General features: G+C 36.0%; 2 protein-coding genes across 2 annotated transcripts in view; both read left to right on the top strand.

The window, feature by feature from the left end:
• Nucleotides 1–5,376, top strand: part of LOC107654639 (protein transport protein Sec24C) — a 14,522-nt gene extending 9,146 nt beyond the window's left edge. The window contains exons 15-20 of the mRNA XM_016441817.1: nucleotides 246–384; nucleotides 1,103–1,224; nucleotides 1,769–1,948; nucleotides 3,118–3,315; nucleotides 4,262–4,351; nucleotides 4,581–5,376. Of these exons, the coding sequence (XP_016297303.1) occupies nucleotides 246–384; nucleotides 1,103–1,224; nucleotides 1,769–1,948; nucleotides 3,118–3,315; nucleotides 4,262–4,351; nucleotides 4,581–4,721 (870 nt within the window). The 3' untranslated portion in view covers nucleotides 4,722–5,376. The remainder of the gene's footprint in view (nucleotides 1–245; nucleotides 385–1,102; nucleotides 1,225–1,768; nucleotides 1,949–3,117; nucleotides 3,316–4,261; nucleotides 4,352–4,580) is intronic.
• A 965-nt stretch (nucleotides 5,377–6,341) lies between these two features.
• Nucleotides 6,342–27,956, top strand: part of LOC107654637 (calcium/calmodulin-dependent protein kinase type II subunit beta-like) — a 73,239-nt gene continuing 51,624 nt past the window's right edge. Inside the window, exons 1-5 of the mRNA XM_016441814.1 lie at nucleotides 6,342–6,591; nucleotides 11,236–11,330; nucleotides 19,429–19,518; nucleotides 20,231–20,255; nucleotides 22,324–22,389. Of these exons, the coding sequence (XP_016297300.1) occupies nucleotides 6,530–6,591; nucleotides 11,236–11,330; nucleotides 19,429–19,518; nucleotides 20,231–20,255; nucleotides 22,324–22,389 (338 nt within the window). The 5' untranslated portion in view covers nucleotides 6,342–6,529. The remainder of the gene's footprint in view (nucleotides 6,592–11,235; nucleotides 11,331–19,428; nucleotides 19,519–20,230; nucleotides 20,256–22,323; nucleotides 22,390–27,956) is intronic.

The following is a 27,956-nucleotide window of genomic DNA, read 5'->3' as shown; positions in this document are numbered from 1 at the left end:
TGTGGTTGCCGCAAGCCTGCCGGACGCTCCTTCGTCGAATCTGCCGGCCGCCGCTCACTCTAGCCACCGGCCTCCGGTCACTCAAGGCCGCCGTGTGTGACGCTGTGTTTCGTATGTGTTTTTTGAACCTTAAACCACATAAACACATTTCATTACACTAAATACGCAAAATAATGTTCATTTTAGCAGCATCATATGACCCCTTTAATATATTGGTTTGATTGTCTTCTCATCTGCTTGTGTAGTTTGTGCTGTCATACAGTAGCTCCTCCGGAGAGAACAGGACACGGATACACACCGTTATTCTGTCCGCTTCCAGTCAACCACTAGACACCTTTAGAAGCAGCCAGGCCGAGACGCTCCTCACATTCTACTGCAAGAAATGTATTTAAAAATATGAATATGAATCAAATACCAATATGAAATCAAATTTGACCTTATTTACTTTTTTAATAAAATATGTAATTTATTCACTACTGTTTAAAAGTTCGGGGTCATTTTTTAGAGAAATATTACTTTTATTCAGTAAGGATGCACTGAATTGATTAAAAGTGACAGTAAAGACATTGTGAAACACAATGCTGTTACTTTCTGTTCATCAAAAAAAAAATCACTGTTTCTATAAAAATATTAAGCAGCACAACTATATTCAAGACTGATATTGATTAAAAAAATGTTGAGCACCAAATCAGCATATCAGAATGATTTCTGAAGGATCATGTGACACTGAAGACTGGAGTAATGATTCTGAAAATTCAGCTTTGCCACCATAGGAATAAATTGCATTTTAAAATATATTAATATGCAAAACAATTTTGAAAATTGTGGTTATATTTCACAATATTACTGTTTTTATTGAATTTTTGATCAAATGGATATAGCCTTGGTGAACCCCAAACTTTTGAATGGTAGTGTACAAATAATATGTAATATAAATACAATAATATTTTTACATGAATTTGCTTATATAATGACTTATCATAATTAGCAGTGCATAATCAGTTGTTTTATTGCACTCAGCCCAGTCTTCCTTGTTTTACTTCAATTTGGTTATTTTTACTATAATATTTCTAACTTTATTTTGTCGGTGTGTGTGAGTCAGTGTATTCATTAGCACTGGAGAGTCCGCTGCAGTCCCTGCGTGAGGAGCTACAAACGGAGGTTACTGAGATGTTGGCTTGCTTCAGGAAACAAAGCTGCACTACCTCTGTGTCCCCAGGACAGGTGCGTTCTTCATATAGTTCTCTCTCTTTAATGAGGATCTCTCATAAGGTACTGGACCAGCACTGGACCCTTTTGAATATTCGGATACTCTAGAGATTTATCATACAGTTTCAGATGAAGCAATAATTTAGAAATATTAAACCATGATTTGGTGATACCAATTAAAAAGTAAGGTCCCGCCGTTTTCAGTCCAATATATTTTCAATTGCTCAAATAAATAGACATTGCCTTTTTTGTGCAAAGAGCCCTAGACAGTTATTAGCAAGTTGTGTAATTAGAGCTTAATCAGATATTTTAGGCCCGTGAAGTCTTCTAGTATTTAGGGGAAAAAAGTATTTTTAGGAGATGACAGACAGTCTGTTACTCCACTCTCAATTTATTTTACGATTCGTTAGCCTATTAATGATGCAGGCACAGATAACAATACTAAGAAGCCATTCTAAGAGATTCCTATTTCATTTGGATAATAGAGTCTTGAATGTCATACTCCTCTTTGTCTCTTTCTCTCTGTCTGTGTGTGTGTGCGTGTGTTTCTTTCTGTCAGCTGGTGCTGCCTCAGTTTCTGAAAGCCGTACCTGTCTACATTAACAGTCTGCGCAAAAGCGAAGTGCTGCTGCCTGGGCTGCGGAGCTCTGTACATCAGCGTCTACAACAGCGTAGCCTCATTGTCTCCATGGACACGCTGAGCACTGCTTCTCAGTTCTACCCACTTATTCTGCCTCTGGTGAGAGACAGACATCTAGAACATTCTGTTCATCCAAATTAGTCACTGAAATGAGACCGTTTCCTTGTCTGTAAGAATTCATAATTCTCAGTTGGATTGTTATGCACATGGCAGAATTTAGAGATGCCACATTCTTCACTACTCTAGCAATAAATGCATCTACTGTACTCTCACTCTCTATTTATAGCATTTTATTTTTTACTTATTATGTCAAGATTTCTGGCACCAAAGACAGTTATAATTAGGAATGCACAGTATATTAGTACCACATTGAATGTTGGCTGATATTAGAAATGTCTTTTTTAATTGATCAATATGTGATCAATATTGGAATATTTAATTGTCTATTTTTTATTCCCTTTTGTTGTCATATAATGCTTACCTAAAGTTAATCAAACTTTCATTTAAATTAACAGCATTTAAAATGGTTAATTTTAGTTTTAAAGTTGTATTCCTAGTTGTATAAATAGTATAAATGTTATCTATCATCTGCCATTTCTTGGTTATTGACCATAGCAAGAGAATAACCACCAGCTTATTGGCTGCTAATTAGTAACGTTAGACTAAAATGCCGGCAGTTCTGACTCACGTAAGTACGTTTTCATTTAAAGGATTTGCCACTGATGATTCAAACGCGAGTTTTGGGCAGTGTAGAATAGCACTTGTTGTTTGTTATTTCTCTGATCACAAATGCAGACAGGGTTTTATGTTTACGCGGCGCGATGCAATGCAACGCATTGGGGCATAGAGGAGAAACAATAATGTACAGTATGTGGAAAATAATGTGTTTTTTTTACTTTAAACCGCATAAACACATTTCATTACACCAAATACACAAAATAATGTTCTTTTTAGCAGCATCATATGACCCCTTTAAATAGACAAAATTTGAAACCAATAGTGTCAAAACCAATAAAAGCAGGCGACTGTACATTTAAGGTACAGTACAGTACTTAAGTAAAAGTACCTTTTTGTGTCTTTTTCTACTTAATTGGGAGCTTAAAACCATGAAAGTTTTTTTTCTGTATAGTACACCAAACTTAAAAAAAGAGCAAGAAAAATCCATGTCACATTTAAGTCCAACGCAAACTTCCTAAAATATTGATGCTTTCTCTCCTGACTGGATGATGATGCCACTGTCTCTGTGTTTACCCTTCTCACCCCTGCAGTCTGTCTCTGCTGATAATGTCAACATGCCATCATTAGGGGAAGCCGTGCGCTGTACTGTCTCTAGTCTGGATCCAGGGGGTCTGTATCTGGTCTACTGCCCACTGGCACTGCTCCTTTGGGTGGGCAGCTGTGTGCCTCCTCACACTCTTCTACAGCTTTTCAACACCAACTCCTTCTCCTACCTCACATCTGGAGAGGTGAGACAGGGACACACTGCGTTGGCGTTTACATTAGCATTTAGCAGACTTTATCCGAAGTGACTGACAAATGAGAACAATTCATAGAAGCAGTTCATCTAAGAGAGAATCTGAGGGTTGGATACATATTTTAAATGAAAACTTTAAAATGTAATCTGCTGTTTTCTACCATAATAGACTACTAGATAATGGGTAATTGACAAATAGTGGGTTCATGAACTATGTATAGGATTAGATATAGATAGTCATAGAATAAATGTACCTTTCAGATTAATCTCTTTTACTGGGATTCTGACTAGAATCTGATTTGTCTGTCATGGGTTATTTAATCATTCATCTAAATTGTCAAAACACTATTTTAAATGTAATATCTGATTTAGTATTGTATATTAATGACACTTTTTTAAGAAGTTAAACTCAACAAGGCTGCATTTATTTCATCAAAAATATAGTAATATTGTAAAATAATATTACAATTTAAACGAACTGTTTTCTATTTTGATGTATTTTAAAGTGTAATTTGTTCCTATAAAGGGAAAGCTGCATTTCCGGCAGTCATTACTCCACTGGTGTCATATGATCCTTCAGAAATCATTCTGATATGATTATTTAGTGCTTAAAAACATTACCTTTTACTATCAATGTTGAAAACAGTTGCTGCTTAATATTTTTGTGGAAACTGATACCTTTTTTTTTTTTATCTAGGATTCTTTGGTAAATAGAAAGTTCAAACAAACAGCATTTATTTGAAATAGTAATCTTTTGTAACATTATAAATGTGTGTGTGTGTGTGTGTGTGTGTGTGTGTGAGAGAGAGAGAAACACTGTTTATGTCGAAGTACCCATTCAAGGAGTTTTCTTCATAATGTTTTGCACTTATTGTATTTTAGTGCTTTGACTTCACTTTAGCCTCGTACATAGCATGTGTGTTGTATGTTCTCTGTAGATCAAACTTCCAGTGCTTGAGAACTCCCTCTCCATCAGCACCAGAGCTCTCATATGCTCTCTGCAGTCCTCAGCAGCTGTTACTCTCCAGGTGAATGACTCACACCCTTCATTTGCACAATGTTTAATTCAGGAACTGACAGGATGTGGACACAGAATGAACTATTTTGTTTATTTTTTTGCGACAAAAAATCTGCACAGCTCAAACCATAGTAAAACCAAACCATTTGACCGTTTTCCTTTCAAACTCAGTTGTGGCAGTAAAACATGTTTAATAGTTGAAAAAAAAGTAATTTTAATGTGTGTTTCTTTTTGTTCAGCTAAAACTGGTGCGGGAAGGTGACAGCTGTGAGGAGTCTCTGCAGCTCCTCCTGGTGGAGGACAAGAGTCCTAATGGTGGAGCTTCATACGCTGACTTCCTTTTTCACCTTCATGTCAATGCATTGCATCTTGTCGTGTGACAGTCTCTTCTCATAGACAAGGCTGTGGAATATTTGTAAAGTCCTTTGTGATAGTTCAGTCCCAATGTAGTTGACCTTTTGTTTCCTCGATAGCCATTGCTGCTGCTGTTCTTAAATCTATGAGGAAAAAGAGTTCTGTCTGGATTTACCATACATTTATCTCTGAAATATTTACATTTTACAACTTTAGTAAATGCAAATTCGATATGACCAGCTTGTTTTAGGAGAAATGCTGAATACTACGATTAGTCCTTTAATTTTCAAGGGCTTAGAATGACTGATTAGTGTTTGAACTCCCATCAAAGACTCAGTGATTAATGATTCTCTATTTGAAGTGTGTGTGTGTGTGTGTGTGTGTGTGTGTGTGTGTGTGTGTGTGTTTGGTTTGATTTAACATTTGCTCTTGTGTCATGAATATTGCACTCTGAATTGAATTCATGAATTTGCCCAACTGGCAGTGGCGAGTTAGAGTGTGCATGTTAATATTTTTCAAGCAATAATATATTCATTGAATTTTTGGTCTCATTACACCTCAATATTTAATGTCTTGATAAAACCCCTGATATTTTTCAAAGGGCCATCAGCATGTGGACCTAACACTTTACAGTTTTAATAATTTACGTAACATTTCTTTTGTATGAAGAAGATACTTTTCTCTCCAAAAATGAATAAATAACTGTAAATGTGTAACTGGCTCTGAATCATTCTCGGCCGAATCTCTTTAGCATTGATCTTCTTTCCAATGCTACGTTCTGGTGAAATTTCTGCCTCTCCTCCACAGAGAACTGAAAGGCAGCGAGAAACACTCCTAACGAGTCATACCAAGTCTAATTAGTGTAATTGGAGTTAATGATGTTGACATTGAGCTGAATATGAAATATCCGAGTGGTTGAAAACACACACACACACAGAACTAAATGAGCAATGTAAACATGATGGATCTATTACCTAAAAAATCATTTTGAATGCATCTGACCATTTCAGTTTAAAAATAAAAAATAACCAGTTTTCTCATACTTGATTTCACAAGATAACACTTTGTGTATTGCATTTGCATGTGAAAGGTCAGTGGAAGCCAACAAAAACCATGTCAGTCATCAGTCCCCCCCGTGGAAAAAACCCTATTACCATTTATCCTTGTGAATGCAAAAGACAACTATATGATCCTGTCATGCATATAAAATGAATAATAACACTTTATTTGTATGGGGCCTTGCATATAATGGAGCACAAAGTGCATAAGGGAGTACAAAACAGAATAAATAAAAAAACAGAAATACGCACTTAAAATGCAATAAAACTAATACGATTAAAAGGTAAAAAAGTGTATATTGTATAGTTTTCGAAATGCTAAACTCACGATGTTTGTTATGCATGCATTAAATATTTTATTTCCGTCTACCATCGATGCTTTATTTATATTTCTTTTGGTTTACACGCCGCTATCAGGATTACGTAAGAGCTCATCGAAATACAAATAGCCCCCCTCGTGGTTTGTCCCTATTTGGAGTTACAATAACAGTAATACAATAACGGAGCGCCCACGCACGCTAGTTCCGCCTGCCGCCGATAGGTGGCGCTCGCGCAGTCTATTTTGAAGGCAGGCGATTGGAGCACAGCGCGGGGGTGAGGACGCCCGCCGTCAGCATACACGCTGTCCTACTCAACCATTAACCTGTCATTTCAAGACATATCAGGCTTTATTTTTTTGGAGCGCAAAATCGAGGTGAATATCCAGGACGCTCTTTACTCGCCGAATTGAGGACGAATTTTAATTTCTTAAAGAAGCGTGTCCGAGACGGGAAGACATGGCCACGACTACATGTACGCGCTTCACGGACGAATATCAGCTGTACGAGGAGCTGGGCAAGTGAGTATCACGAGGTGGTCGGTTGTGCATGTGTGGAACTGTCCTGCACGGAGATTGCATGATGATATTTGGGCAGGGGAAGCGAACTGACAGCAAACGCGAGGTGTGGTGGTGCCCCGATAAGCGTGCTGTCACTGAGGGAGGAGATAGACACGCTCAAGCCCTGCCAAGATCCGCTGACCAGCACTCAGACCCGCTAATATTATTTCAAAACAACCCACTTGCAGATGCAACAAATATTGATTAGTGCAACACCCCGTAAGCTGCTATTTCATGCTCGGATGTAAAAGTAAACATGCACGTGCAAAATTCAGTGTGCATTTGGGTTGCGTTTGGCATTTCCACATAATCAACGACACGGTGCTTTATCTGTAATATATACTGCATGTAGACTATATGTAACCCTGGACCACAAAACCAGTCATAAGGGTCCATTTTTGGAAATTGAGATTTATACATCATCTGAAAGCTGAATAAATAAGCTTTCAATTGGTGTATGGTTTGTTTGGACAATATTTGGACGAGATTCAATCATTTGGAAATCTGGAATCTGAGGGTGCAAAAAAAGAAAAGAAAATCTAAATATTGAGAAAATCGCTTAGCAATTCTTAGCAATATTACAAATCAAAAATTAAGTTTTGATATATTTACGGTAGGGAATTTACAACATGTTTTCATGGAACATGATCTTTTCTTAATCCTAATGATTTTTGTCATAGAAAAAAAAAATCGATCATTTTGACCCATACAGTGTATTTTTGCCTTGTGCTACAAATATATCCGTGCAACTTATGACTAGTTTTGTGCTCCAGGGTGTCACGTATGATATAGCGATGTCCGAAATGTGAACTAATCGTTGATTCGGATCCTTTGAAGGACTCGGTTGATCCGTTTAACAAAACCCTTCTGTATTATTTGTTCACGAATCTGACTGAATCGGTGCGAGAGGCTCTCAAATGAACTCTCAAATGTTGTATGCATTTGGGGTGAACCGATAGAATATTTGCAATTTGAGGGAACTTTATTTCAGTAGCAGGGATATTAACAAATAAGACGTACTGGAACTATGCTTGCGTCTTGACTGTATGACAGGTTGCATCATAGTTGTGTAAATACTGTCATACTAACAGCTGTCTGAATAATTTTTGGTTGATTCTAATCTATTACATACCTGTCTATCAAAATTATCTAACATTATCAAGATGAATTTGTTCTGACACAGTGTAGCTCTGAGTTCTTGTCATATTTTATTACCATTTTCTAAACTATAGCGAATAAACTGTGATAATGTGAGAAATGTTGAAGGTGTCTGAATAAATTTTGGTTTGACTGTATCTATTTGATAAATGAAGTTAACCAACTAACATTATACATACCCTTTTGGTTTCTGTACCCAATATTTAAAAAATGTACAAATGCAATATATCGGTACCGGCAAGTACCAAAAATAAAAGTATCGGTATCGGGCGAGTACTGGAAAAAGTGGTATCGGTGCATCCCTAGTTGCATTTGATCCAAATGGGAAAAAAACGTTTTTACCCAAGAGGTGTAAATGAATTTTAATTTTAGGATTGCAAATGCAAATAATATTTAGGCTGTAAGTAACTTTTAAGAGCTAAAACACATTGATTTTAGGAAGTGGTGAGATATGACTATTTAAACGTTTTTGAGCTCCTAATATTTAATATTTTGCGCTGTCATGGCCTAATCATGGAATCATTGAATTGTTATTTTGAATCGGCTCTTTGAAACGAACTGTTTGGAAAAAACAATTCGCCTGAAGGAGTTTTTCGCGAGAAGGACTAAATACTATAAAAACTGCTATTAATATGATGGCCTATTTCATATTATTAACTCATATAAAATTTACCCAGAAAATCATTCTTTGTAAGAACCAAAATAATGCCTTGATAACCATGAGACACATTGTTTATGTGTAGAAATATTAATCTGAGTTTGGTTATTCAGTGCTTTATATGCGTGTAAGTGCATAGCTGTCTGGATTTGACCATCTCTTTAGTTTAAGTTTTTTAGAACTGGGATTGAATGTAGAGGTTATGTAAATTCCCTCTGGGAATCAAGTATTACAGGAGCAACGAGTGAATGGTGAGACAATGTGGAAGAGAAATGAACAGCAAGGATTTGGGTGAGGAAACATAGTGATGATTCATGGATCTGAAGGGGCAGCAGGGCAGGATGATAAATGAAGTTAACCAACTAACATTATACATACCCTTTTGGTTTCTGTACCCAATATTTAAAAAATGTACAAATGCAATATATCGGTACCGGCAAGTACCAAAAATAAAAGTATCGGTATCGGGCGAGTACTGGAAAAAGTGGTATCGGTGCATCCCTAGTTGCATTTGATCCAAATGGGAAAAAAACGTTTTTACCCAAGAGGTGTAAATGAATTTTAATTTTAGGATTGCAAATGCAAATAATATTTAGGCTGTAAGTAACTTTTAAGAGCTAAAACACATTGATTTTAGGAAGTGGTGAGATATGACTATTTAAACGTTTTTGAGCTCCTAATATTTAATATTTTGCGCTGTCATGGCCTAATCATGGAATCATTGAATTGTTATTTTGAATCGGCTCTTTGAAACGAACTGTTTGGAAAAAACAATTCGCCTGAAGGAGTTTTTCGCGAGAAGGACTAAATACTATAAAAACTGCTATTAATATGATGGCCTATTTCATATTATTAACTCATATAAAATTTACCCAGAAAATCATTCTTTGTAAGAACCAAAATAATGCCTTGATAACCATGAGACACATTGTTTATGTGTAGAAATATTAATCTGAGTTTGGTTATTCAGTGCTTTATATGCGTGTAAGTGCATAGCTGTCTGGATTTGACCATCTCTTTAGTTTAAGTTTTTTAGAACTGGGATTGAATGTAGAGGTTATGTAAATTCCCTCTGGGAATCAAGTATTACAGGAGCAACGAGTGAATGGTGAGACAATGTGGAAGAGAAATGAACAGCAAGGATTTGGGTGAGGAAACATAGTGATGATTCATGGATCTGAAGGGGCAGCAGGGCAGGAGTCTCATCACCCCTCAGGCCTGAGGTCTAGCGGAATCATACAAATTACACATTGCTGCTCAAACCAGCAGAAATATGCAGATATTATGTGACCTCTGACAGCACATTGTAGTCCAGAATCGCATGTGACCTGTGTGTTTGTGTCTCTTTTACCCAGTAGCTCCAGTCGTCCCAGTAATGCAGGGAGAGGTGGTTGTAGAGGAGGAGCTGGAGTCTTTGTGTCTCTCTCTCTCTCTCTCACACACACACACACACACATACACACTTCTTATAAATCACTTTAATAGACACTAAGGGCTTTAACTGGCCTGACAAAAACAGGCCCTATTGAAGAGCACTTACGGGTGACTGTGTTTTGTTAAATACTGCCTAGACATGATTGGCAGTGGTTTTGTTGATTTAGGTATTTTTTGATGCCACCAATGTATTGTCCACAGTAAGAACAGGGATGTTTTAAGAAAGTCAAGCACTGTGGCAGCACTGTGTTCATTTACTCGCTAACAGCCCATGATCCAGTGTTTTCAGTGTCTCAGAGCGGCTTGGTTCCCAACAAATTCTGCTCCATCTCTGCAGCTGCTCTAAACAAATTTGTAATGAGAAGCACTTATAATGGCTGTTGTCAACAAAAGAGAAGCTTTAATGGCTCCCTGATGGTTGATGGTTTCACATTTGAAAATAAACATTAAATATTAGTACTGTAAATACATTTATTTTTCTCAAATACTAGATTTTAACTTTACCGTTAAATATAAAAGTAATATTTCTCATTTTAATTAATATTTTATTTACTACTACTACTACTATTTTTTTACTAACTTAAAATAATAAGAAATATTTTTTAAAAATTACTATTGTAATATTTTAATATTATTATTGTAATCAATTTGTTATAAATTCTTGTTGTTATTAATATGGAAATTGCAATCCCAGTTATCAGGAAAAAAATTGCAATTAGATTTATTCCTTACAAATCCTGCCTATTTGAATTTGATCAAAACTCATGTATGATAAACATAAGATGAGTGTAAAAACAGGCAAACCTCATCTACATCACAGTGTTTGCATCATTGCGTAAATGTAGATTTTGCAAAGATGTTGTTTTAGGCGCGGACGTCTTTCTCGCCATATGGTTTTCTGACTCTGCATAAGTTGTGAAACCTATTAAACATGACAAACCTACTCTACCGTTTTATTCATATAACACAAACCCAGTTGAGTATAATTTATTAATACAGGCCTCCAGAATTAGCTCTCGTTTTAGTGGCATCAGCCTTCACAGTCGAACAGCCACTACTGCAAAAGAGTCCGACAGTGTGATGTAGGCACATTTGCGATGAATAAATAATCTGTTGTGTTTAACATGGGGGGCCATTATCTTACTCTCTTTGCTTCTCTTGATTTCCTCCTGAAATGTTAAAAACAAACACCAAACACGCTGCCAGGGTTTGAGGCAGTCTGTCTGATGTTTTTAATTCTAATTTTCATACAACAGAAACTTCACTGTCAACATGTAGAACTATTATGGCTATGTTGCTATTATGCTGTCATGACTTTATACTTGAAGTCTCAATTAATTTGTGTTTTTTCCCAGGGGAGCGTTTTCAGTGGTGCGACGATGTGTGAAGTTGAGCACGGGCCAAGAATACGCTGCCAAAATCATCAACACCAAAAAACTCTCCGCGAGAGGTTAGTCAATTCCTGAAGATGTTCCGAAACATTCAAAGTTTTTTTTTTTTTCGTAACAGTATAACGGAGGGGTTTTAATTCTAGGAACAATTTTACAACTAATACTTCCGAGTGAGACGGATTATTTAAAAAGAAAAAAATGTATTATGGGAACTTGGTTCTATCCATTGGTTATGACATTGCGATTAAAAAGGTAAAAAAAAAAATCTTAAAAATATGAAACGTGCATGAATTGTTCGCAGTAAGTTCATTAAGATGCATTTAAAAAAACAGATGATGAATTTCCATTTCATTCCAAGTTCACTATGTGCAGAGATGGTAGATGGTAATAGCATGGTATTAGTGTTAATTTCGTAATGAAACCTATGACAAAAAAATGTTTGTTGACTAGCTTTTTTCCATGACTGAAACAAGACGATGACGAGACGACAATAAGGTCAATAAACGATAACTGTGACTGTATCAACATGGAAAATATTCTTGCGGACTGCTGTACACATCTCTACTGCGTGAGCTTTCATGTGTACGGTTGCCAGATATCAAGAGTTCAAATCCTCAACTCAGAGCTTCTTTGTTAAAAGGATACATTTTCTGCCCAGTGTTTTGCTTAATTCTTGCAATCTGGCAACCATGCACACGCACTCGCATGCACTTCATTGCAGAAGCGCCGATGATGCTCTGAAAACACTGACAAACAAGTAAGCTGGAATTTAGCGATCTCTGTTCATCTTAAATGAAAGTGTCATTCAGCCGGTCTGTGTCCTCTCATGAGATCTCGATAATATTGCTTTCACTGTTATAATATTATTTTTTGTTTGTTTTAACAGTTTTCAAAATGTAGACAGAGAGAGTGCATAAGTCTTTGATATGAATTTATATAATAAATAGCCTATTATAAATCAGTACAATAGATGAGGTAAAATAAACCATGTGTACGAATCGAAATTCTGTTGATTTGTGCTAATTGGTAAAAGTGCAATAACTGAAATGCAAAAATAAATTTAGGCAAAAATAATTTTTCTCAGTTTAAACATTATACAGCATGATGAAAATGTAACTAAGATTTCACTGACTAAAATGCTCAGACATTTAGTCGACTAAAATTTTACTAAACAAAAACAGGACAAAGTTGATGCACGATGATAATAACTCGCGTGTATTTCACACAAGACTAATTTGAAAAGACTATGACTAAGGCTAAATTAAAAAATGGCGGACAAAATTAACACTAGGCCTACATGATACTTTTATATGTAGTATGGTACTGAAAAATGACCATTTTCATGTACTGTAGTATTTAAGTCAAAGGATACCGTGGTACCATTTCCAAAAAACCATGTTAGGATTCCTTTGTAAATGCTTAGAAATTCAATAACAGAACACTCAAAGTTCCACAACATGCTCATAACTATATTTAAATCTGCTTCCATGGTCACTGTCAGCGCCAATAGCAGATCCAAACACCATGGCAATAAGACACCAATGAAATGGCAGAAAGAGATTTTCAGTTTTTACGGCATCCCGCTGTTGAAGGGTGTAAGTCCTCCCTCTTGAAACTTGAAGCCAGCAGTTGCTTTGCCAAAGTGTCATCCTCATCATGTCCCCTCAGTTGTGTGGTCATTGTGGTGAGAATGTATAATGTGGAGAACAAGCACTTGACATGTATTTGATTCCACAGGCACTGAAAACATTTTAAAATAGGCCCAACAGCCCTCTAAATACAGCCTGTGTGGAGAGACACATTGCTTTCTGATTGCGTGGTCCGAGGAAATCAAATTAAGGTTGGGAATGTAGAGTTGTAAGATTAGTCTTTTAGTTGTTAACCTTCTTGATGCAGACAAGACTGGCCATTATAAAACCTGTCAAGATTATGTCCAGGTCATATTTTCTTTTGTGTGTGTGTGTGTGCGCTTTTTTTTTTTTACACTTTGACATGAATTCATATACACTACCATCCGAAAGGTGGAACGCTTTCATGAGCTTCACCCTAGCCTTTTTCTTTTATTGTAGCTTTGTGTTATTGTACCATTTTGTCACGAAAAGCAAATATAGGATGATAAATGTTTACAGTGTTCAAATGGAAATTTATTTGACAAAATCTAGCGTTGCGGTGGGTCGTGTAGATTAGGAGTGACTGTCTTTAGGCTGAGAGTTACTTTGAGGAGAGAGAAACAATATGATCTGTCGGGTTAGAAGGAGGGTGGGCATGAGAGAGGGAATGTGACCTAGATATACAGAAAGGGAAAGAGTGGAAGAGAGAGAGAAGGAATCATCATGAATGACTGTTTGAGAGAAAGACACATAAAGAGAAGGCAGACAGTGAAGGCACCTTTGGCACTTGGCAGCTGTGTGTGTGTGTGTGTGTGTGTGTGTGTGTGTGTGTGTGTGCGCGCGCATGTGAAAGAGAGGCAGAGAACAAGCATGCCTGGAGCACGGGACTCTCATCTGACCCAGAGAGATGGTCATGACCCTGGCAGAACGCACAAATAAGTTCATGAGACGTAATTTGTGGTAACCATAGACTGTAAAAAAAGATGGATGACGCGTCTCCACTTCCTTCCACTGTAGAAAAGTGAAGCCAAATCGTCTCAGTATGGCCGCTGCCATCTTGAGTAAATGACGTCATTTGGAGCCAGAGTCTGCGCAGTAGAGATATGCTTGGAGCCAGTGTCTGCACAGTAGAGATTCGTTTGGAGCCAGAGTCTGCGCAGTAGAGATTCGTTTGGAGCCAGAGTCTGCGCAGTAGAGAATTGTTTGGAGCCAGAGTCTGCGCAGTAGAGAATTGTTTGGAGCAAGAGTCTGTGCAGTAGAGAATTGTTTGGAGCCAGAGTCTGCGCAGTAGATAATCGTTTGGAGCCCGAGTCTGCACAGTAGTGTCGTGAGGTGGAGCCGCGGTATCAAACTCCCACCCAAACTCCCGCAGACCCAGTCAACCATAACGACACGCCCCGTTTTTATAGCATCAAATTACTAGCTAAAATCAAACTTATCACAAAAACGAACAATTGAACACATATCAGCGTGATAACAACTACCTTAAAGGCACAATATGTAATTTTCGCCGCTTGAGGGCGCGTATTCAAAATAAACAAAGAGACAAAGGCGTAGTTTGATGACGCTGTGACTGAGTGTGGAATCATGGGAGTTGCGGTCTTCATCCCCACAAAACAAAACCGGAAATCGAGGGGTTATGACGTCATTGGCAGGCAACACAATGACACTATGGACACGCTCCGTGTCACTAGTTGAAATTGCGTATTTCTCTGGATTTAAACATTCTTCGAATCATTTGGAATAATGTAAGTACACAAGTCAGCAAATTATATAACACTGTTCTAGTGGTTTTTGGATATTTTGATAAAAAAAATCTTACATATTGTGCCTTTAAATGACCAGAAGCATCTTTCGGAAAATTGTATTGGAAGTGTAATTAATTTTTTTTATTTTGACTCAAGTCCCATTCGTTTACATGGAGAGGGCGGGGTTTATGACCTGTACTGCAGCCAGCCACCAGGGGGCGATCAAAGAGCCCACAGCTTCACTTTTCAGGACGTGCGATGCACAACCGGTAGTAACCCATTAGCGATGCGTCACAATTAGGGCTGCACGATTAATCGCATGCGATATTTAACGCGCATCTTATCAGTAAAGCCGGTTCTGTAATCAGCGGTAAATCTCCATCACCTGCGGGCTTTCACATTGAGCAGCATTAACTACACAGAGCCGTTGTTCACTGACGAGCTGCGCTAAACCAGGTTCATATTCGCGCGATTTTTTGCAAATATAAATTATATGCAAATATAAATTGCATTGCAAATGCTGTTATTTAAAAGTACATCTGCTGTGCTCTGTCCAAATTTTTGCAAGAGTATGTCTTACAGACGTGTCCACGGTTCTGTAATCAGCGGTAAATCTCCATCACCTGCGGGCTTTCACATTGAGCAGCATTAACTACACAGAGCCGTTGATCACTGACGAGCTGCGCTAAACCAGGTTCATATTCGCGCGATTTTTTGCGCTGCTCATCAGTGAACAACGGCTCTGTGTAGTTAATGCTGCTCAATGTGAAAGCACGCAGGTGATGGAGATTTACCGCTGATTACAGAACCGGCTTTCTGACAAGATGCACGTTAAATATCGCACGCGATTAATCGTGCAGCCCTAGTCACAATGTTGGTCTAGTAGGGCCCTATGAAATCAATTTTATTTTTTCCCAAGTTCTGTTTAATTTTTTTCAGTTTTCATTTTTCTGGGCTCTTGTTTAATGGTTAATTAAAAATTGAATTAATTTAAATCATGAAACTTATACAATTTAACAAAATTAAAATTTTTTAAAAAGTTTAACAAAAAACATGTTAGGGCCCTATGAAATGTTTTATTTTTTATTAGTTTTATTATTACCAATTTCTGTGTTTTAGCATGTGTTTTGTGTTTCGACACAATTATTTGAATGCAGTATATTATAATATAATTGATGATGAATAGTTATATATTTCTGGCAAAATTAACATCGTCTTAACATCAAACAGAACTTTTATTTTGACGGGTTGCTGTGAATACTTTTACATTTCTGCGTGTACATGATATGACACTAGTTTTACTCAAATGAAATGGTAAAATGCTCAGGAAGTGACTCTCAGAACAGTTTTGGAGATGTTGTTCATGTATTATTTTATTTATTTATGTCCTCATTTAGTGAGACGGCAGACGCTGAAATCACTGTGAGCGGCACGAGCACTTCATTATGTGTAGTGAACAAAACCACGCGTCTGCACCATTCATCACACAGACATGCAGAACATGCAGGATTTATATTTAAATAGTCTTTTTGAGGCTTAATATTTACAGACACTAGTCCACATCACAATTTTATTTAAGTGTAATGACCTACTTTTCATTAATTTGTCCAAATTTTGACAAATTCCGTGACATTCTGCATTATTCAGTAGATTCCACGATTCTGTCCGTGTTTCCTGCATCCCTGAAATCAGAGGGCCCTAGTCTAGTCATCCAACCTTTGATTAGTCTAGTTTATCTAGATTTTTGCACTAATAATTTTTTGCTTTTATGTTTTTTTAGCACGCTATAGTTTAGTTGTGCAATCATCTCGGAAATAGTTGGGTCTTTACAAACATCATCACTGTATCCTATAATTACGAATTCAGATCGATTTTTGAGGATATTGCCACTAGCATTGCATTATAAAAATGCTGTTATTTAAAAGTACATCTGCTGTGCTCTGTCCAAATTTTTGCAAGAGTATGTCTTACAGACGTGTCCAATGTGTCTTTAAAGTTGCGATGTAGCACAAGTAATGACAGATATTTTCTTCCAATTTGTGATGTACAAAACTGAAACGTGATTATGGAAAAGAAAAAAACGAGACAATGAATTGGTTCAGTCCATCAGGTCTTGACTGAATGGAGGCAGAATGGCTGGATTGTAAAAATGGGTGGAGTTTAAGCGGACTCAATGATTGGCCAAATCATTCAAAGGAAGATCAATAACATGCATTTAGAAAATTTCCATTTCATGAACAATTCGTTTTTGTTTATTTTGAAAATATGTAGTTTTGCACAACCATAAACCACCAAAACCTTTAACTAGCAATGCATGGTTTTCAATTTGAAATTTATATCTTGTCTTGGAAATGAAGTGTGTGGTGGTTTAAGGGTATTATTTAAATGTGGTATAGGACGACAGCTTCTGCAGGGAACTCATTAGCTAGAGCGGAGCTTCATATCTGGGTTGACGGCGTTGGCGCTCTAGTGTTACAACAGCTTCAGGAGTATGTGTATAACTCAGAGAATGCAGCAGCTGAGCTTAAGGTCAACGCACATTAGCGTCAGCGACAGACAAAGGGGCGGGATTCCAGACCCGGCCAACAGCCAATCAAGAAGCCTGTCTCTGTGTTAGGGTTAGTAGGAGTAAGACGAGGCAGCGCCAAGCCATTAAATCTTAAAATATGGCAAGGCTGAGAATAGGGATAATAAAATATTGAACAATAGGTAAAGGTGGGACATGATCAAATGGAAAAAACAACACCTTTTGAATACAGGCTAATTGGCTCTTCACACGGAACTCCACTGTGTGACTTGGTGACCTTGAGTGTCAGTTGAAATAAATGTTGTTTTACAGAGGTCAGTTGGCGATTTATGTTTGGGTTTGCTTTCGTACAGTGTTGTGTTTAACTACTGATGCAGTGGAGGTTATGCATTATACAGTGACTCCCCAAAAAAAGTATTTGGACATTTAAGGTACACTTATTCTTTACAGTATTTTTGTATTGTCTTAGCATTACATAACAAAAGATCAAACTAAGTGTGATTGATCTAAAAGACAGCACAGGCACACTTTCTAAGTGAAACAGTTAGCAAAAAGAAGTTTGTATAGATAAAACAATAGCTACTGTATATTTGTGGTTGTCAAACAGTGGAAACATCATCAGAAAAATGATTTAGTAAAGTGAAATTAATTCTTGGAAAAGTCATCAATTGTATTATTTTATTTAATCATTTCAGTCATCATTTGTTTTCCACTTGGTGTATATATATTATATATAAGTGATATTAAAATGAGCACATTAAATATGAATATTTATTATGGCATTTGAATGGTCGAACAGTGGAACAAGTTTTCATGACTGTGTCCTTACTGGTTGGATTGTGTTGTGAATTCTTGTGAATTCAAACTTTCACTTACTTGCACTTTTCACTTACAAAACATAGTGGTGAAATTTTGCATGCCTAATTGTTCAGCATTGCAGTTTTCCAGCGTTTATTATTATTTTTGCATCTACATTAGGTGACTGTAGTGAATTTACTCACATCAGCTGAACTTCCAGTTGTGTTGATCATTTTGTGCTCTCTTCTTAAATCGTTGATGTCGCCTTTAGCTGTGTCTGTCATTAATGAAACCTGATTTTTAATTGCGTGTGTTGCTGTTGGATTTAATTTTTCTGATACGTCCTGAGGCGTTATTTGTGTTGCTATCAGTTTGATGAAACATTAGATGACCTTCTAGAGCATGAATCATAAGCATGAGAAACATGTTTTGTATCGCCCTAATCCATCTTGGGCTTGATGGGGTTTTGGTCCTGTCTCTGTTGATTTTCTCTGTTGATTTTCAAGAAGGGAGCATTTATTCCACTCTTATAGTAGCTCATCATCATCATCATTAGGATCATCATCATTATTATTGTAATTAACAGCCTAGGCAGTATGTTCTCTGTCCAGATGGGCCAGTAGGGTGCTCTTATATAACCATGTCTTATATTGAGAGGTTTGTTGGTATAGATATAGATATATGAGACGTAGATATAGATAGGGCTGGGCGATACAGCAAATAAATTTATCAACTATATAATGTTTCATATTGTTTGGTATCGATATTTATTGACATTTTTTATAACCTTTTTAAAAACAAAGCGCAGTAGAAAAAAATGTTTAAATTTAACCACTGTGTTTTTAATTTACCCAATATATTGAGACTAACAAAAAATGTTTTGTTTGTTTTAACAGTCCAACACAAAATAAAATTTAAACAAATATCTCTTTTCTTATGTGTTATATGCAGATTAAATAAGTCTTATGGAAACTTTTGGCTTGTCTCCGGAGGCCACAGGAGGGCGCAATGAGCAAAATAAGGCAGTGTATTAAATTGTCAATGCAATGAAATAACTGTCCATAAAAAAACGTGCATAACGTCTAAATTAACATATATAAATCAAATATAATTTCGTAAATTGCATAAACAATTATGAACAAAACAGCATCATGTATTTATGCATTGCATAAATAATAAAAAAAAAAGAGCCGAATCGCCGAACACCGATTGCATTTAAAAACATATGAGACACAGTTAAAAGGAATAAACCTCCACAAATTCACGACGTGTTTTCTAAACGTTAAATTGTTTTAACTTTGCATGGCTTTCTATACATCTCTTGTGTGAGATGTGAGTGCAGCAGTCATACTTTAGTCTTTGCAGCTTTACAGATCTTTTTTATGCACCAAGAGCTTGTATCACTTCAAAGAGAAAGGAAAACTTGAAATCGCATCATATGACCCCTTTAACACTTTTTGTGTTTGACCCTCAGACCATCAGAAGCTCGAACGAGAAGCTCGAATCTGTCGTCTGCTGAAACACCACAATATCGGTGAGCTATTTACCTCCACCAATTCTAATCAGAAATAATATATATGATTAAAGTGTATTTTAAGCATTTAAACTCTGAATGGATCGTTGACAGTCGATTATTATCATACTTTGAGCTCAGGAGAATGTTGTGTGATTTTTGTCCCTACAGCCTCAATAAAATCTAATCTCAATTCTCTGTTTTTTTCTGTGAGACGCGAGTGCAGCAGTCATATTTGTCCGTCTAAAAAATGCGCTGAATTTGCGTTCTGTGTGAATGACTTGTTTTCGGTTTTAACCTAAACAAGATCTTCTACGCATTGAGCTTCTATATTTCTCTAATATTCTGAATGAATAATGTAGCAGCAGTGCGTCTCATGGGCTAGACTAACAAAACATTAAACTACAACGTTACTTACATCATCATCACCGCATCTGGTGCTCCACTGATGACGCTCCCTGACGCACACCTAACATTCGACTGTACCATTTTTGCATTCAAATGCAATTTTTTTTATTTTAAATTCGACTAATATACATTTTTTTATTCACACTCTCCTCATGTTCGTGTTCTTGTGTTCTGTCTGCATCACTCATAGCATGTGCCTATATTGTGCGCTATATCGAACATTTCTATCATTATCAATGAAGGAGTACCGTTGATAAATATCGATACTGACGCACGCCTAACATTCGACTGTACCATTTTTGCATTCAAATGCAATTTTTTTTTGTATTTTAAATTTGACTAATATTAATTTTTTAATTCACAATCTTACTGTTTGATTTGTAAGTGTCAGTGTACTTCCTGTCAGAATGTTCCTCCGTTTCCTGTTATCAAATTAGCTTTGACGTGAGGAACAGCGTAGCCTAAAATGATTCATCCTTCATATGCTACAGTATGTGCCTCTGAAGCCTTTTATAAGCATTCTGTTTTTCTGCACTGTTAAACGGATAGTTCACGCAAAAATAAAAAACTGCTGCTGTCATCATCTGCTCACTCTCACAACACTATGAATGCAAAAGGAGTAATGTTGCATTCAAGTCATGTTTGAATGATTGTATTTATGAGATGAGCACACATGCACAAATTGTTATTTATCATAGTACTTTGTAATTGCTAATGTTAATTTTATAATATAGTTTTGTGTGCTGGTGATGAAGACCAGTGATCAAATTTACCAGAAAATACTGCCTGTTTATGCAGTGACAGGCTTGTATAGCAAAACTGAATTTGGCAGCACAAGCATGATAAGATACGCTGATAAAGTGTCAATTCCACACCTAAAGCTCCATTTCCTTTGTTCTTAATTTTGTTGTACTAGAGATAATAAACCTCATATCTTTGACAGAAAGCAGTGTAAATAATAAAATTGACCAACATATTTATTTTATTCTGACCAAAATTACTTGAACATACATCACATCATAATTATGATTTTTCAAACTTATACTTATACGTAGGAAATGACCAAGATGACTTTAAAACATCTAGCTGTCGTACAGGCTGCTGTTTTCTGATGAAAGTGAACATTATATGCTATTAAGAGTATTTACTAATAGTTTAAATTAGCTTTAATTTTTATATTTTCAGTTTTCGATTTAATTTTAATTGTAGTATTTTTATTTTTATTCTTTTTATTTCAGTTTTAGACATTTTTGGAACATTTTTAAAGTTCATTTTATTTCAGCTTTTTTTTATTATTATTATTATTTTTTTTATTGCTGTTATTTTTTAATAGTTTTATTTTTTAGCGAAGAATAACAACACTGCTGTGCTGTATTCAAAAGAAGAGACGTGCACTAGAACAGGAATTCTGTTTGAATTAGCAAATAGCCAGGCTAATATTAATTTTTTAATTCACAATCTTCTCATCACAGGCAGGCACAGCACTCATGTTTGTGTTTGTGTGTGCTGTCTGCGTCACTCATAGCACGTGCCTATATCGTGCGCTATATCGAACATTTTTTCTATTGTTATCGATGAAGGAGTATCGTCGATAAATATCGATACCGTTTTATCGCCCAGGCCTAGAGGGCTGAGATGACTTTTCAGAAGAAACTTAGGTTAGATATTAGTATGGTTTTCACCATCTGAAGCTTAAATCTAATCTGGAGTAAAAGTGAAGGTATACATCTAAACATTGTGTTCTAGTCTCTATCTAGCCACCCTCAGTTCTGAGCCGCGCTGACCCTTTTATTAAGACTGAATGAGATCTAGGACGTTGATTTAGTGCAACTGTGACAAGCTTATGGTTTGTGATTGCTGCCTCCTCTCATGTTTTTGTGCCAAATGCTCAATACTCGACAAAGGAAATAATGATAGTGTAATTAAAAGGCATAATGACATATCAGGTTTGTGATGTCATTGCCAATGGAAACAAGTCCTGTAACTCTACACTGGAGCTATGACCAATGTGATGGCTAATGCGATGTGATGTTTATTTTGAATGTGGTTTATTCATAGTCTACCCGAAATTTTACTTTTGACTACTATTTTTTTCACTACTTGAAATGCCCGGTTGTTAATTAAAAGCTGATATTAATATTTAATTTAAAAGCTGATATTTTATTTTATTTTATGCATGTTTATTTTTATATTTAGATCAGATTTAGCAGATCTCAAAATGATTATCTGTGTTTCATACTTGAAATTGTACATTTGTGATTCCTAAATTAACATTAACAAAAAAAAAAAATTATAATTTACAAATACTAATTTCATTTTTTAGCATTTTACTGTGTTAGCATGTGTAACCAAGTATGTTGGGCTGTTTGTTTTTTTTTGCAGCTTATAACACACCATTCAGTGTTTTATAATTTGTACTTTTAAAAGGATGAACTTCCTGTGTTTTAGGGTGACTGGAGGTGAACTGTTTGAAGACATTGTAGCCAGAGAGTACTACAGCGAAGCAGATGCCAGGTAAGGCTGCTTTTCCTAATGTTTAATGTTTCTCCGTGCCTCTCTTCTGCCCTTTCTTCTCCTCTCTCATTGGCCCTAGCGTGTTGCACCCGTCACCATCACATACACGTTCACTGTGAGTTTGTTTTGCATTTGGAGATGCTATTTGAAATAGCATCTCCCACAGTGCAACACGCAAATCTCACTCTTCGCTCATCACACACACTAGGGTGAAACGTGGCCTAAAAAGGTGGCACGACAGAACTGGACACTAAGATTGTTTGAGGAAATGAACTGTATGCTGTTGTGTGTAGTTCAGGTGCTTTGTGCAACAATATACAATTCTAGAGTGTTGCTGTTGTGTCTTTAGTTTCTCTGTCTATGTATAGGTCTTCTCTTGTTTAGTTTTGTTTCCACTGATCTATCTCTGTTCTTTCATCATGCATTATGTCTCTTTCCCTCTCATATGCACACAGACACAGGCAGCCTGACCATCCCGTACAGATCCCTTTCCACATTGTGTGAGTGTGTGCTTGTGTGTTTGTTATCAGGGTTTACAGTATGCAGTCGAAGGTGTTAGTCCAGCCCATATATGCAGTTCCACATAATGACTCGCACTGACTTCCTGTGGGTGTGTGTACCACGTTCGCTTTGACCGTCTCTCTTGTGGGTTTTTTGACCCAGTGCTTGTTCCGTGGTATCGTTCGTGTGGGGAGGTGTGGTTTAGTAGTTAAAGGTCTGGTCTGCTAACTGAAAGTTAGAGATGAGACGATCCAAAAACACGATTTTGCCCTTGACATTTAACCTAATTTTTCTTTTAGGTAAGTGTATGCGTGTCATTTGACTAAATTAATAAGTATATAGAGTTTATCTCAGTATATGCTATATAATATATAATATATATTATATCTCAGTATATCTATCAATAAGAAATACAATTAAATTGTTTAGGTGTGTGTGTGTGTGTGTGTGTGTGTGTGTATAATATAATATAATCCAAGGCTGCATATATTTGATGTAAAAATACAGTATATTTTGAAATATTTGTACAATTTAAAATGACTATTTTATTTTTAATTGTTTTTAAAAGTGCTATTTATTTCTATGATGCCAAAGTTGCGTTTTCAGCATCATTACTCCAGTCTTCAGTGTCACATGATCCTTCAGAAATCATTCTAATATGCTGATTTGCTGCTCAAGAAACATTTCTTACTAAATATCATTGTTGAAAACAGTTTTGCTGCTTAGTATTTTTGTGGAAGCCATTTTTTACAGGATTCTTTGAAAACAAGGTTTATAAGAAAAGAATAAGTAGGAATTATAAAGTAATTTTTGCATCAGTGTGAAATCTTTGTCATTTTTGATCAATTTAATGCATCTTTGCTAATAAAAGTAGTCATTTCTTAAATTAACTGAACCCAACATTTTGAACGGTAGTGTAAACATCATTAAAAAACACACAATTATTTTTAAATGGCTGTTTATTTATTGAGGTTGAATATATTATAAATAAAAAAATATATAATAAATGTATAACATAACTACTTAAATGACAATTTAGGTAAAAGTGAGAAGAAATATTTTTGTAATTTAAGTACTGCATTTGGTCAACTATTTGGTGCAAACAAGTACTTGACTAGTCGGTTACTTGTGCACATGTCTAATACTAGTGTCTGATTAGATTGCATTATGATCTTGATTGTTATCAAGTTTGCAGGTTCAATCTCAAGTGTATAAACCACAGATACTGAGCCTCACTGTCTTGGTTCGTCACCATTATTAAAGTTGAGCAATGTGCTCTTGTTCTCATGACCCAGCTGTTAGTTACGACGTTACACTTTAGCTGAGCGTTTGCTAAAGGGCAGTTTACGCTCTTGTCATGCTCTTGCACAATGCTTTTACACTGTAATTACTGTAGTATATTGCATAGGGGCTCTTATAATAGGTATATATAAAGCAATCGTTGGCCTCTGGAGATGAAATTATAGGCTGATAACTGTGTTTGAAACAAGTGCTAGCATCCATTCCCTAGATATCCTTGTCAAATAAAGTGGAGGTTGTCACAGCACAATTGTGAGTGTGAAATTTCGGAAAATGATGCACCTTATAATGCATTGTACAATCTCATGAATAATTGTAACCACAGTTAATATAACACTTATCAATTCATTGTAACACTATGCATTTTAAATTCGGTTAGAATTATTACGACAAGATAATGTATTACAACGCACATTATGGGCTTTAAAGTAAAGTGTTACTGACATGTATTTTATACAACTTGCATTTCAGACACAACAACAATAATAATAGATAAATAAAAATAATAAATAAACGATTAATCGCATCCAGAATAAAAGTTTTTGTTTACGTAATATATGTGTGTACTGTGTATATTTATTATGTATATATCAATACACATTTTGAAAATATATACATGTATTTACGTGTATATATTTATATTAATATAACTTGTTATATAAATATATGTAATATATAAACATAACATTTTTCTTAAATATATACATGCATGTGTGTGTATTTATATAGACATAATAAAAATACACAGTACACACACATATATTATGTAAACAAACTTTTATTTTGCAAACGATTAATCGCGATTAATCATTTGACAGCACTAATAATAATAATAGTTTATTTTATAATATTTTATTGTTAATATGTTCTAATAATATTATTGTTGTTATATAAAACAGTAATGACAATCATGTAAAATTATTAAAAAAAAATTCACACATTTACTATTTGTATTTTATTTTTTAAGTGTAATTTGTTACAGGAAAATCTAAATTTATTTTTACAAAAATTATCAGTTAGAAGTGAACCACATTGCTTTCTAGATATCTTTAGAAAGTTTAAATGTGACTGAGAAATCAAATGTTTGCCTGTTTCTTTTGTAGGAATAGATGTAAGGAAACATCTCCGCTTCTTTCCTTGTGCTCGTCTCCTGCTGACCTGCTTCTAGCCACCTGCTGTCTGTCCCTCCTCTCTCTCTCTCTCTCTCTCTCTCTCTTTCCCTCCTCTCCATCTCTGTTGTTCTCTCTTTCACTCGAAATGTCCCTCTTCTTGTGAAGCCCTGCAGCCGTGCGCTGCCCCCTGCCTCCTCAGAGAGAGGGAGAAACTAGGGCTCCAATTAACACACGTAATTAGGGCTTCATCTTTCTCCCCTCCTCCCATTCTCCACCTGTCTCTCTCTCTTTCTGTCTTCCTTCTCTCTTTTATTCAGATACTTTAGCTCTCTCATTCTGTGTGTGTGTTCTACACCGCAGTGTTGTGGCTCTTGTTGTTGGACGTGTGACAGAAGCAGGGTATGACGCTACTGTGAATGGAAACGGGCCCGAGCTTGAGTGATTTAAATCCGTGAAAAGCACTTTACTAATCATCTATCTTTTTTTGTTTGTCGATCTCTTATTATTATTATTTTGTTGTTTATAGTTAATAATTTTACCACATAGAGGTGTACGGCCTTAAGGTTTAGAAAAATATTTGATAATATAACATGGTTGACAGGTGACGTGTGTAAGGTCATTCTGTTGATTAATTTCTATTTCTGTAGCTTTGTGCTGGTTAGCCCCGCCCACTGTGAATTCTCACTGGTCTAAAGTCCTGTCATAACCATAAATTAATATCATATCATGTAGCAGTTTTGTATTCAGTGTGGACCAAAACAATCGCTGAAAACTTGGCATATTGTGCCAGGTTAGGACATAGTTTTGGATAAGTTTTGCCTCAAAATGTTCAAATCTACTAGAGTAGGTTGAAATGCTAAACGTAGTAGAGCAGATAGACAAAAACATCCATATCAGTTATTGAACATATGAGAAAGTTTGTATTTTTATGTCACTTTTATGTCATTTTTAAGATTTTTTGTTTTATTTATTTATTTATTTAAGAAATTATTACTTTTATTAAACAATTGAAAGTAAAGGCGTTTATAATGTTACAAATGTTTCTATTTCAAGTAAATGCCATTCTTTTGATCTTTTTATTCATCAAAGAATCCTGAAAAAAAAATGTATCAAGGTTTCCAAAAATATTTATCAGATAAAAATGTTTCTTGAGCAATATCAGCATATTTCTGATTTCTGAAGGATGGTGTTAAACTGAAGACTTGAGTAATGATGTTGAAAATTCAGCTTTGCATCACAGGAATAAATTACATTTTGAAATATATTAAAACAGAAAATAGTTATTTTAAATTCTAATAATATTACTATTTTTATTGTATTTTTAAATGCAGCCTTGGTGAGCATTAAAGACTTACTTCAAAAACATCTTCAGTCCCAAACTTTTGAACCATAGTATATATATAATATATAAAACACAATGTTGTCATGAATATGTGTGTGTGCGTGTGAGAAAGATTGCCCCTTCAAAGACATAGTAAATGTATATAGTAAATCTCCCCACACCACACCAGCTTTTATTCTCACATCCTCAGATTTAACACACACACTACACTACACCTGTTTCTCCTCACCTACTCTCTCTCTCTCTCTTTCTTTCTCTCTCTGATGTTGTTCTTGTTGTTGACAGTGGTGTGTTTTTTTGTCTAAATGGTTCTGTCTCTTCACTTCCACCATTCACTTTCCTCTCTCCCTCCATCTCTCTCTCTTCCCTCACTGTTTACATCACTCCTCCCATCTCTCGTGCATCGATTCAACCTGTCACCTTGTTTTCTCTATCATCTCCGCTCCTTTCATTCAATGCACTGCCATCACTCCATCAATCGTTTAATTTCACTGCATCTATCCTCACATCTCCCCCTTCACCTCTCGCTCCCTCCCTCCCCCTCTTCTTTTTCTGTTCTTCACAGTCACTGTATCCATCAGATTCTAGACAGTGTCCATCATATTCACCAACATGACATAGTGCACAGGGACCTGAAGGTCAGTATGTAGCTCACACACTGCCTGTCTGTAACCTGTCTGTTTGCCGCTGCTTGCTCCTGTCTGTGTGTCTGTAGCTTTAGCCTGTCTGTCTGTCTGTCCGTCTGTGTATGGCATCATGGGCTTCCCTTAATCCATTGACTGCTTTCCCAAAATTCCCGAATCCTTACTTCCTGTGCTTGATCTTTAGCTTGACGCCGTTGTGCAGATGATCAGAACTCTCAAGGTGTTATGGGTAATTTTTGCTTGTGAGGTTTTTAGTTATTCGTTCTTACTTTCTATTACTATTGTTTAAAGGGATAGATCACCCAAAAATGACAATTCTGTCATCGTTTACTCATCCTCATGTTGTTACAAAACCGTTTGCATGTTCTTGCATTCATTGAATTCATACAACTTTAACCAAAAATTTGGTTTAAACAATAATAGGTAGGGATGTAACGATTAACCTCGAGCCAGTTGAAAATCGATTCAAATATGTGACGATTCAAATCGGTTGAGATGCTAAACAAATCGCGATTCAATTAGGGGTAGGAGTTTATATGAATGTATGTCTGAGGGGAACTTACTGTATTTAGAAACGTTTAGATGGTATTTTTTCTTTTCATCTTGCCTCTGTATAATGCATATTAAAGGGGTCATATGATGCTTTTTTAAAGATCATTATTTTGTGTA

This window comes from Sinocyclocheilus anshuiensis, unplaced genomic scaffold (assembly GCF_001515605.1).
Source record: "Sinocyclocheilus anshuiensis isolate Anshui unplaced genomic scaffold, SAMN03320099.WGS_v1.1 scaffold799, whole genome shotgun sequence".
NCBI classification, from domain to species: domain Eukaryota; kingdom Metazoa; phylum Chordata; class Actinopteri; order Cypriniformes; family Cyprinidae; genus Sinocyclocheilus; species Sinocyclocheilus anshuiensis.
The sequence above is the reverse complement of the archived record's forward strand: the minus strand, read 5'-3'. Positions and strand labels throughout refer to the sequence as shown.